Source organism: Hyperolius riggenbachi, chromosome 8, assembly GCF_040937935.1.
Source record: "Hyperolius riggenbachi isolate aHypRig1 chromosome 8, aHypRig1.pri, whole genome shotgun sequence".
Classification (NCBI taxonomy): Eukaryota; Metazoa; Chordata; class Amphibia; order Anura; family Hyperoliidae; genus Hyperolius; species Hyperolius riggenbachi.
The window spans coordinates 109,915,615-109,928,615 of NC_090653.1; the positions used below are offsets into that span (position 1 = coordinate 109,915,615).

Genomic DNA, 13,001 nt, shown 5'->3' on the forward strand with positions numbered 1-13,001 from the left:
TAGGCCTACATCCACTAGTATGGCTGAACGCGGAGAAACCGCCGCATGCTCTGATAGCGGTGCGGACGGTTCCGCGTCCAACGCGGCGGGTGCTTTACAACACATGTCTGGTGTGGCTGGGACTGATAGTCCACACAGGTTCAGGAGGACGCGCGCGCGCGCTGAGAGGCAGAACTTTTATGACAGCCAGAAGGGAGTCAGCTGACCAAGCCGGTCAGCTGACGATTCAACCAGTTCCCATTGGTTCAGCACTTAGGGGAGGCACTGGAGAGCGCTTTACTATATATATTGGGTGCTGGTCATTCTCTGGTTGTCTGCCATTGCGATCACTACGTGGAAGCACGCAGACCTTTTTGTCAGATACTGTGTTACCATTCTGTTATACTTCAGACTAGTTCCAGGGTGTTGATGATCAAGGACCTCACACCCAAGATTAGGAATCTGTGTTATCATTCTGTTATATACCAGACTAGTTCCAGGGTGTTGATGATCACGGAGCTCACACCCAAGATTGGGCATTGTTTATTATCTGTTATGACTTTCGGCTTTCCTGACTACTCTTCTGATCACTGATTCGGTAGTTCGCTATATCTGATACTCTGTTGCCAATCCCTGCGTTCCTTTGGATTACCGAACCAGCCTTCTGTCTGTGTACTTTATCTGTCTGTGTGTTGCCTACCTGGCTTGTCCGACCTCGAGAACTATCTCCCAGTTAGGAGATAGTTCACAGATCAGTTAGTGACACCTTCCTTGGTGTCACTCATGCTCTGGCCCTTCCTACCCCCAGCCTGACTCCTCCCTTCGGGAGAGTCTCTGGCCACTGGAAGGAACTTGTTCTCTTGTGCAGTATTCCTTACTGCTTTTGTACCTGTACTTCAGGTATTGTCCTCAAAGTATTACTGTTGCACCCAAACACTCATACCTCAGTTGTCCAGAGGTTAGTGATATATCTGATTATCGGTGATACTGCAGATCATCAATCGGCTATATATCTTTATTTTTGGTGATACTGCAGATCGCCAATAATCAGATGCTCTCTGTTACACCGATCGTTACACTGGTGTATCGAAACGCATCGTCATTATAACCCGGCACACAGAGCTTGCCTGGACTTCAGACCTACCATGGACCCTTGTTGCTGTCCCACGCTGGCCACGGTCGACGTCTGAGTAGCGGAACATTGAGCATGTGAGATATGCTTGCAAAATTATGCAATCTTGTATGTGCATTTCTTTTGCAATTTGCAAACTGAATTAAAGGTATTGCACCATTGGGGCACTCTCTTCTCTCTCCTTTTTCTTGAAGGTGATGTGTTGGAAGCAGTAAAAATGGGCACAATCAAGGATCTGAGTGACTTTGGCAAAATGGCGATGGCTACACAGCAGGATTAGATCATCCCTGAAACAGCAGATCTTGCAAGGTGTTCAGCGTATGCGGTGATTAGTAGTACCTACCAAAAATATGATCTATAATATCTCTGAGTAATAGAACTAGCCACCCCTCTGAACAAATAGCATAAATGGTAACAAAAAATACAGTGAGGGTTTTGAGGCCCATAATGACATATACAACGTTATAAAAGGTGGCTTTTAATTACAATCTACAATAATAGGCAGGTATGATAAAGATAAAAGTCCATAAGTCATGCGATGTTAATAAACACGGCCTAATGCACCTTTCTTTTTTGATTAACTTACAATGCATGTTTTCTAGTTTTTGGATTTAGGCAACTTTATTTACTTTAGGCCTTTTATTTTCTATAGGATAGTATTGCTTATGCACCCAATTAAAATGAATCAAGCATAATGAGCATACTAATGAAGTAATTATAATATACACTCTCCTTATAAAGCCTATACTGTACATCGTGCATTTTCTGTAAACCACATCTGTACAAATTGATTTATAATTGCTCAATTATTCACATTTTACATAGGCATCTTCATGTTTTACTTGTTAGCATGAGTTTTGTATAGACTGACTGTTGATCATTTTTCCACAAAGACTGCCTTAACATTTCATTCTATCTTGTTAATAATGACATGTTCTTTGGTTTCCATTCATTAAGTGAAATTTTTTCATTAATCATATGCCAATATAATTCACCAACTACGGCTTTTTTTCTCAGTAAGTGTTTTACAGCCAATATTTAATGCAGTTTAAAACTGAAGATGACTGTACAGATGAAATGTAGATTATCATATTATTTTTAGTAGGTTATTCATTCAATGCTCTTAGTGAAGGAAGTAAAGGTGGACGTTCTCTCCATGGCCCAATAGTTTTGGCACAATGCAAGAGTACCTATATCTCAGGATATCTTGCTAGGTATGGCTCCTATCATTTTCTAGGATAAGCAGAGGATCAAGGGAAGGGCCATTTATAGACATAGACAAACCAGGCAGATGACTGGGGTGACAGCTGCTTGAGGAGGCACCGCAGAGATATTCTTAGCACACTGGGCTTTATGGAACTCTAATATACAACTGCTACTTCCTTTAAAGAGTAACTGTCAGGCATAAAATAAAAAATTAATTCTCTATTTTTATCTGTTGATCAAGTAAGGATGCAAACCAGGCAATATATAAATTCAAAATCACGCTTACTTTTCTTTTCCATAAAGTATCATTCCCCATGCTGAGAAGCTGAAAAAATGAGTCAGCCCCTGCAGCAGCTTCTGAATTCTAATCCATACAAATAAACCAACTCTGCAAAGTCGCACAATGATGATTTACGACAATGCACTTCCTACTACAGAGCTGGGTGGGAGTATCTGGAGACTGGGGGGAAGGGCGAGAAAAGCATACACAATCAGGCAGAGGAGAAAAGAAAGAGTAAGGTAGGAAATGACGTCAGGATTGACTTCAAGACAGACACAGTCAAGATGAAAAATACTAAGAAGGATTTTCTATTTTTCTACTATATAAAATTCACTAAAATCTAAGCGTGGACAGTGCAATACTTATGTTATGTACAGCAAGTATTTATCTACATATATATTTGTGTTGTTTTTTCTGGGATAGTATGTCTGACAGCTCCTCTTTAAGGCAGGGATCAATAGTGATTTTATCTCTTAAATGGGCACTACTGATCATCTGGAGCTCCTGTCCCACGCCATTCTGCCAAGCTATGCTTAGGCAGAATTAGCTGGCTTCCAACCAATGTTAATATAATAACAATCCTCTATAATAAAACCCCTGTGTCCCTGCGTCACTCTGTCCCTGTGTAGCTGGGTCCGTGCTTTTTGGTAGTGCGCATGTGCGCAGCACAGACCCAGCGTCAGAGAGTCAGGAGGACGGGGCCAGGAAGCAGGCACGCGCGTGAGCGGCAGGTGCGTGCGCAGTAACATGCGGCGGGCAGCGTCGAGAAACAGACTCTAGAGCCCATTTTTAAACGGGCTTGGGTCTGCTAGTAGCATATAATGCAATACTCTTATCATTACTGAACCGGATTATCTTATGTTTAATTGAAACTTCATAAAGGAAAAGGATAATGCTTGCCAATATCTTGATCTATATGGATACCAGCCCACAACTAAATAATTAAGCCAGAAACATACTTCTGAAGAAGTGAACTTTATCAGTCTGTGTTCACAAAACGCGTTGAGAATTGTGTTTACCTCAGCTGAACTGATATGTATAACTTTGTGAGATATAAGGAAATATATGGGCACTAAAATTCCCCTGCAGATCAGCCTAAATCACAAATAGGAGCTGTTCTTGCAATACAGGAAAACTATCCTGTGGCAGTGTCGTTAGTGAACAAGCAACAGGCTATGACTACTAAATGAATGCTATTGTGGTGGCTGTATGTTATGATGTTTTGCTCTTTTATATACAATTTTAAAGGTTAATATAAATTTGTTTGAGCTGTTTGAAAAATTAATTAATGTAAGCAACGGTCTTTTTTATTAATTAGTTTTATTCATTAGTAAGCAATAGGTGCCCTGCCTTGGGCGCCAAAATGGGCAGAAACAGCACCGATTATTAGATTTAGCATCAGGTTGTGGTAAGGGGAAAGTTTTTGATAAAGACTAGTAATAACCCTTTGGATTTCACAATTCATCTGCATAACAGGTAGCTGACAACCTCAATTTGTATTTCTTTTCTGTTACCAGTGGCCTGGTCCGATTTACATTTGCTGCCATAAACTCTGACCTCCACCAAAAAAGTGAACCCATAAATCTCAACTGAAACACAGGTGGTGAATTGCACCACAAGTCTTCTATCTTTCCCTTTTCCCAGGGCGGCTCAGCCGTCACCTCTTCCCCCTGTACGGCGTGTCCACACACACCATCCTGGCACCACAATGACACCCCTGGAACATAGGGTGCTGGATAGGCGGGCAGTATGGGACTGAGCCCATACAAACCGTCCATCCAGCTCTCTATGCTCCCTCAGTGGTGACAGCTTTCTCTAACCACACTTGCTCCTCTGAGCTTCTGCCTAGTGCTAAATCCAAACCTGATTGCGGCAGGGATTCCTGTATTAGCATAGTATTAATTCAAAGAAAAGCTCCTGCTTACATAAATGTCAGCCCGATCATTCCTATGATAAACCACTATGTGGATTACGTTTTCACTCCAGCTGCATTTCTCATGAATTTGATTTTGCAGGTTCATTTCCTTGATCCAGAAGGAGTTGGCTTCTGCGGTGGATCCATAGTAAATCAGAGATGGATAGTAACTGCAGCTCACTGCTTTTTAATACACCCACTTGGCAATTTCACCATAGTTGCAGGTAAGACCATATTCACTTTTACATTGATTTAATCATCCGTTCAACAAAAGATGTTAAAGAGAAACCATGACCAATAACTGAATTTCATCCCAATCAGTAGCTGATACCCCCTTTCCAATAAGAAATCTTTTCCTTTTCACAAACAGATCATCAGGGGACTCTGTATGGCTGATATTGTGGTGAAACCTCTCCCACAGTGGGATGTCAGGACCATGGTTCTGACCGTTTCCTGTCTGTGAACCTCATTGCATTGTGGGAAATAACAGCTGTTTACAGCTAAGTCCAACTGCCAAAAAAGCAAGCAGCATCTCCTTCCACTGACATCAGCTGCCAGTAGTAAAAATGTCACCATGTGATAAATGTCAGAATGTAAATCAGGGAGAGGAAAGATTTTACAATGGGAGAACACTGAATAAATCATTCATACATAATTATTGTAAAAATGAAGCACTTTTTTTATTACATTGTTTTCACTGAAGTTCCTCTTTAAAGTAGCATTGACAGAGTCATTTTAATAAAGTAAACTGTCCTGGACTGATTTTAAAGACTGATACTTGCTGTAGATATTATATGCAACTACAATGAAACAACTATTAATTCACAAACTCTTTATTAATTGATACCTAATCCAGCTGGATAATGTATGATATCCCCAATAGATATTCTTGCAGATCTCTGGATAGACACAAGTGAATCAGATTCAGTGACTAACTAGGCATACATTGTTAAAGTGTGTTGAAATATGAACTTGTCTTGGTCTTTTCAACTCTCTAGATGTCAAGAACTTAGACCTTTAAAGTAAAACTAAAGCAACCTTAAACAAATAGATCCTTACCTATGGAGAGTGGGGGCTCTAGATCCCATAGAGCATACATGTCAAACTCCAGCCAGTGGGTCAAATTTGGCCCTCAGAGCCATTAAATTCGGCCCCCAAGTAGTTTCCCCATTTTGCATAATGAATGGCCCACTCTACACCACCAGCGAAGCTATATTGGAGGTGAAGTCTTAGAACACCAAGGAAGCCATATGGGGATGTAGGGAGAAAGCACTAAACACTAGAACTGTATAGGGGAGGGTGGGGGTCTCTAGAAACCAGGGAAATGTATAGGGGAGGGAGGACCACTTGACACCAGAGAACTTTATAAGGGAGGCAGGTGGCCTGTAGACATTGAGGTTGGCCTGCGACTAGGTGTACAATTTTGGCCCGCGACTAGGTCCTGGTGTACAATTTCAGCCCACTTTGTATTTGAGTTTGATACCCCTGCCATAGAGCCTTCTTGGTCCTCTCTCCGTCCTCTCATTCCACCACTGGGCCCCGGTAAAGTTCTTTGCCCAGCTTTGTCGAATACATCTTCAGCTCCCTCAAGCAGCCTTTGAGCAGCCCCCTCAAGCAGCCTTTGAGCAGGTCCATACTGCGCACGTCAGAGTCCAGTCTCACGCATGCGCAGTTTAGATGCGCCTATCTTTGGAAGCACTTGGGGACTTGCGTGCTTCCGAACCCTTCAGAGAAATGCCTAGGGCGATTAATTTCAAGGGATAAGGGACAGTGGTGGACCGAGGGCACAGTGAGTGGATCGGTAAGGGTCTATGGGATACGGAGGTGAGTATCTAAGTTTATTTTTCCAGCTCGCTTCAGATATGTTTTAAAGTGAACCTGAACCGAGTAAAATTATTTAACCACTTCAGTCTGTAGGTGTTTTCACCTTCAGGACGGAAGCGATTTTCCCGTCAGCGCTCCTCCCATTCATTCGCTAATAACTTTACTACTACTCATCACATCTAGATCTTGTTTTTCCGCCACAAATTAAACTTTTTGTGAGTGATACTTGTTTTCAGTAATTACTTTATTTTATATGCATTTTATAGGCAAATACACACACACGCAAAAGAAAAAATACACTATTTCTCCAATTTCATTCCCTATAGTTTTAAGCAAAGCTACTATAAATAAAACCCACCCATTTTATTTGCCCATTAGTCCTGGCTATCACAACATTTAAATTATGTTCCTAGCATAATGTATGGTGGCAATATATTATGTGCAAATGTGTATTTTTTTTTCTTGTGTCCCACCAATTGTAAGCTGAGTCCCTAAGGCAACTATTTATGGATTTTTTTCACTTTTTTTTTCAATTTGTTTGCTTGGTAACTAAGGTGGGAGGGGATTTGGAAGTGATTTCATTAATACAAAAATCTGTGGTATGAAATTCAACTTTTTGCCACTAGATATGTCGCTAGAAACACTCCCTGGTTTACCAGGAAGTGTTTCGTTAGTTTTTTTTTTCACTTTGATTCCCATTTATTCTTATGAATAGACATGGCCCATGATCAGGTTCATATCCATTCATTACAGGCACTGCGATTAGTACCAGGAAGCCTTGCTTCCCTTCCCCAATTGCCGAAACGGAAAACCTCCTGGGGTACTCAGGGCGTGGCCCAGCACATGCGCACGCACGTCACTTAAACACTGGATGAGAGTACTTGTCTAGTTTGACTTTAGCTGCGCCTATCTGGATGAGAATACTCATCCAAATACGCTTAAGTGGTTAAAATAAATACATGATGTACCTGCAAATTAATATTACATACTTACCTCGCTCTCATTGCGGTAAATGCACAACATAACTGTAATCTCAATGTGTGCAGACTTAACCAGGATTTAGACACAGGGCCAGATTTACCATAAGGCACTGTAGGCACGCACCTACAGGTGCCTGATGATGGAAAGGCGGCTAACGTCCCCTTCCCAAGAGCCTCCCTCCCTCCTTCTCTATGCAGAGCCCTGATAAGAGTGTAAATGAGAAGTTACTCACCCTTCTCTCTGCATTCCATTAACATGCTCTGCCTTCAGTTAGGGGCACCTCTAGCTACTTAATACTAAGGTTCCTCTAGCTACGCAATACTTGGGCCATCTCTAGCTACCTAATACTGAGGATACCCCTAGCTACCTATTACTTGGGGGCACCTCTAGCTACCAAATACTTGGGGGCACCTCTAGCTACGTAAAGGATACCCGAGGTGACATGTGACATGATGAGATAGACATGGGTGTGTACAGTGCCTAGCACACACATAACTATGCTGTGTTCCTTTTTTTCTTTCTCTGCCTGAAAGAGTTAGGTATCAGGGATGTAAGTGGCTGACTCAGTTCTGACTCAGACAGGAAGTGACTACAGTGTGACCCTCACTGATAAGAAATTCCAACTATAAAACGCTTTCCTAGCAGAAAATGGCTTCTCAGAGTAGGAAAGAGATAAAAAGGTTCAATAATTCATAAATGTTAGCTCTAGCATACTTCAATGAATGTGTCATTGAGCAAGAACAATAAAACAGTTAAAACTTAAAAAGTAGATTTAAACATAAAATAAAAGTGTGGAATATCTTAAAAAGTCATTTTTAGGAGAAGGAAGATAGATACAATTGTTTATTTCACTAGGTTATTTTCGCCTCGGGTGTCCTTTAATATTGAGAGTACTTTTGGCTACCTAATAATAAGAGGCACCTGTAGCTACCTATGATGGGCAAGGGAAGTGAGAGAGAAGTGACAGCTGGGACAACCAGCACACTTGCGGGGCGGTTTGGTGGGGGTTTGTAGGTTTATGGAGGGCAAAGTCTAAGGTGTCAGAAGATATGTGCCTATAAGCTCCTGAGAGGTAAATCCGGGTCTGTTTATACAATTGGTGTTGCTGGCTTTATACAGGCAACCTAAGTAATGGTGAGTTACGCATTGAGGCAGTTCCAGCAATCTCAACATGTGCTGTCTGCACACGGTAAGAATTTAATTCCTGTGTGAATTTACCCCATTGTGCCTTCAAGAATCCAATACATTACAGTTGACCTTTGTAATGTTAGCTGTTGTGTTGGACTGCTTATGTCTAGGAATGATTAAAGAGATGCAAATTCTTCAGAGTTGATGCAAATTTATGTACATGTTTATGCAAATGTATGCAGTTTGAAGATGGACCAATCAATTGAAACCCAGGATTTAATTGATTGTTCCTTTTTCAAGCTGCATATATTTGCATAAAAATTTGCATAATTTCAGAAGTATTTGCATCTCATTGATCACCCCTACTTATGTCGTACTTTTGTAGCTTTAATAATGTTGTTTTCCACTTCACAGGTGAGCACAACACCCGTACTAAAGAGGGGACAGAGCAATATTTGGAAGCGGCAAATATCATCAATCCTCCAACCTATAACGCCACCCAGAGTAAATATGATAATGATATTGCTCTAGTTCGGCTAAAAAAGCCAATAGTATTCAATGACTATGTCAGACCTATCTGCGTTGGACATCGGAACTTCACAGAGAGACTGATGACGACTGTACCGTATAGCTGGGTGACTGGCTGGGGACATATTGTTTACAAAGGACTGCCATCAATAACACTACAGAAGCTGGCGGTACCTTTTATTGACCGCGCCACCTGCAAGAAGTCCAGCCGATTCTATGTATCCACCAGCATGTTCTGCGCCGGCTTTGCTGATCAAGCCAAGGATGCTTGTCAGGGGGACAGTGGCGGTCCCCATGTCTCTGAATTCAGAAATGTTTGGTATCTAACAGGAATAACAAGTTGGGGGGACAAGTGCGCACAAAAGGACAAATACGGAGTGTACACCAAGGTTGCCAAGTTCAGTGACTGGATACTGAGAGTTACCAGACATCTTCAATAGCGCTTTGATCTGATTGATCTGATTGTTCCTTTGCAGATCTGATTATCTTAGAATGTCTAAAGGGGTGTGTACACAAGTCTGATTTTAGGCCCGATTGTCATTCAAACCAGACATTTGAACGACTTGTCATTCAAACTAAAAGTCGTTCAGACTCCTTGTACACACAGAGGACAAAATGTTTGAAATGCTAATTACACCTAATTTACATGTCCTTTGAATGGTTAACAGACAGGATAGAACAATGGACCAGATGAAACGACTGATTAAATGACTTGTTGAGTGTCAAACTAATAGACTTTCAAACAACAAGTCATTTGCACACATGTACGGACCTAACTGTCGTTTGTACGACAGTTAGTCCATGGATCCGCCAAGCAGATAAGTCAAAACTGCTGCTATCAGTCTAACCATCGTTCGTACACACGCCAAACTGTTGTTTGAACGACAAGTCGTTCAGAAATATCAGACGTGCGTACGTACCTTTAAAGGGAACCCGAGCAGAGAGTGATATGGGGGCTGTAATATTTATCCAATTTTTAAACAATGCAAGTTGCCTGGCTGTCCCCTGATCCTGTGTCTCTAACACTTTTTGCCTTAGACCCTGAACAAGCATGCAGGGTCTCGCTGACGCCACTACTGATGCCAAAAGATCCACAGGACTGCCGGGCAACTGATATTTTTTTAAAAAAGGAAAGAAATATGGCACTCTCCATATCACTCTCAGCTCAGTTTCCCTTTAAGGTGCTCATACACATTTACATTTGGTAGCACAGTGGGCGGGGTTGTGTCGCGTTCTTCGGTCGTCGCAACATCACACTCCGTTACCTCTGTTCACCAGATTGGCCAGGGACTGGGATTTTCCAACTTGCTTGATCAATACATATTCTACCAATTTCAGCTCAAAATGGGTCGAATGATTGACCGGACATTGAGGTACCATTTTCATCTGATTCGATAAAAATATTGAATCTGATGGTTGATTGAGCAGCAATAAACCTTCCAAACCAGACAATTGTGATGAGCCATAAACAAAACCAAAATCCCTAACGTAAAACCTGAACTCAAAATAAACATATGAGATAGTTTTTGTATGTGTAGTTCAAATTGTTGTAAATGAGTAACACAGAGTCTTATATTTTCCTGTTAAGTTTATGGGCTGCTTTTTGAAGATCGTATTCTAAACAGCAGCCAGAACTGGGACAAGGTCCTCCAGCACCCAAGGCTGAGACACCAAAGTGCGTCCCTCCATCCCTCCCACCCTAGCCATCACACACTGATTGCTATTAGACTAAGAGGTGCCCCAGTGCCCCCAACACCTTAATCTCTAGTTATCTGGCTTGCAGTCACTGCCATGTATCCTCTTTTCTTATTTCTATCTGCTTCAAACACAGTAGGGGAATGATAGCTGAGTGAGTTGTTCGCCCCCTCCTACACTGCGCCCTGAGGCTGGAGCCTCTCTCGCCTCTGCCTCAGCCCGGCCCTGACAGCAGCCATGTTAGTCTGATGTAAAATCAGCTTTATTCAGTTGCACAACAGAGGTAATGAACCTTTGAGCTTTTCAGCTCTAAAATGTTATCAGATGTGTGAGCAAGATAAAAGTGTTTTGCTTCTATTTACTTTTCAGGACATCCAGTTGTAATTGACAAGCTGTTTGACAAACTTATCTGCATAGATAACAACTCTAGTTCTGAACACTGGCAGGTAAATTGAAAGATACCTCTATGTTCCTATGTTTATCATCAAGTCACATGTCAGTTCAGATGCACTTTAACTCATTTTCTTCCTGATGCCTAACTCAACTCATCTTCCTAATACACTTTTTTTATAATCTCTAACTCTATCTTCAGATCTATCTTTTAAATTATCCTCATTCAATAATATCCCTAACTGATAAACATACCCTCACCCATACTTCACTTCTCAAATCATCTTACTTACCTATCAGTACAGGGACTGCCAATGATCAATATATTGGGGCCACTCACATATATCAGAGACAGGACTGGTTCTAGACTCTTTGCCGCCTGTGGCAAACTTGTGAGGATGTGCCGCCCCTCCCATTTGGAATGATTGCACAGCACCCGCCAGAGGAAGGGAGATCCTGATTTCTCTCCTCCCTCTCCTAGGGCCCCCCTCCGGTGCTCTCCTCCGCCTCTATGCAGAAGAACAGCAGCGGCAGTGTAATGGTACTTTTGTCCAGCTGCCGGCTCTCCCCTGTGATCTGCCCTCCGTAGCCGCTGCTCGTCTACTTCCTGCAGCAGAGACAGGAAGTAGACGAGCTGCTGCAACTACGGTGGGCGGATCACAGGGGAGACTCTGCGGCTGGATGTAAGTGCCTTTACGCTGCCTTTGCTGCTGTTCTTCATGGAGGGGGAGGAGAGCACTGGAGAGGGCCCTAAAAGAGGAAGGGAAGGGGGCGGGATGCAGTCTGAGAAAGAGGCGTCGCCTGGCACCATGGGCGGCCCGGGGCTGATCATATACCCAAATAAACAGGAGCAGAATGACGTCTTTGTACATTAAATGGAAGAAGGATTAAAATCTTTATTGCAATATGTCACATTACACCAGACAAAGCAGGTAGTGGCAACAATGTAGAACATCTGAAATCATTCAAATACTTCCAAAGTTCAGTTCATATAAAGTAGGAGACGTTCAAACTGTCCTCTCAAGTGGCTTCTTTTTAAACACAGCTTTCCTCATTCTAGTGCAATCGTTTTACTCTAAAAATGGTAAAACACATGACAGATCTGCAATGAATGGTTCAGAAACGTCAGCACTATATTTACAACGAGTTAAAAACATTTCTTTTGACAAGATGAAAAATAAAACGATGATGCTATGGAGCATGGTAAAAAATGGTACCTCCCAATGTACAGCAGCCTTCTTACAAAATGAGCTCATTAAAAGAGTCCAGGATCAAGTGAAAAATGTGTGATGGTCACAGATGGGTGTTGTAGTCTTCAGAAGTTTGCTGTGATTTCAATAAATAACAGTGTTTCTGACTCCAGTGTCCCTTGAAAGATGTGGTCACATCAATTAGTCTTCTTAAGGTGAACTTAGTTTCCTTGCATTACACAGGGCGGCATCTAAAGAAAGAACCATGGGTAAAGTTAGTTTCACACGTTGTTTAGTTAAAGGACATCCGATATGAAAGAAAATTATGAGAAAAAAAAATTGTATCTATCCTCCTTTTCCTAAAAATGATGTTTACAGTTATCCCACAGTTTTATTTGATATTTAAATCTAATTTTTAAGTTTTTACTGTTTAATGGCTTCTTCTCAATGTCACATTCATTTAAGTATACCAGAGCTCAAATCGATGAACTATTGCCCCTTCCTATCTTTTTTCTGCTCTCAGAAGCCATTTTCTGACAGGAAAGTATTTTATGGCTATAATTTCTTATCAGCATGGCTTAAAGTGGATCCGAGATGAACTTTTACTCATTGCATAATTGTGTTCCTTTCCTATTGTTTATAGGGCATTCCTCAAGCCAAATACTTGTTTGTTTTTGTTAAGCCATGCCCACGGGTTTTCAGAGAGCCAAGGCACTTTCAGACAGTAGCAAGGGCTCATGGGAGCTCAGTCTG

General features: G+C 41.8%; 2 protein-coding genes across 6 annotated transcripts in view; one reads left to right on the forward strand and one right to left on the reverse strand.

The window, feature by feature from the left end:
* F9 (coagulation factor IX) overlaps positions 1-12,415 on the forward strand; it is a 113,272-nt gene extending 100,857 nt beyond the window's left edge. The window contains exons 7-8 of the mRNA XM_068251000.1: positions 4,613-4,736; positions 8,860-12,415. Coding sequence (XP_068107101.1) covers positions 4,613-4,736; positions 8,860-9,413 — 678 coding nt within the window. The 3' untranslated portion in view covers positions 9,414-12,415. The remainder of the gene's footprint in view (positions 1-4,612; positions 4,737-8,859) is intronic.
* Positions 11,930-13,001, reverse strand: part of MCF2 (MCF.2 cell line derived transforming sequence) — a 209,828-nt gene continuing 208,756 nt past the window's right edge. For all 5 annotated transcript variants that reach the window (XM_068250993.1, XM_068250996.1, XM_068250992.1 and 2 more), the window contains one exon: positions 11,930-12,499. In XM_068250993.1, the coding sequence (XP_068107094.1) occupies positions 12,459-12,499 (41 nt within the window). In that variant the 3' untranslated portion in view covers positions 11,930-12,458. The remainder of the gene's footprint in view (positions 12,500-13,001) is intronic.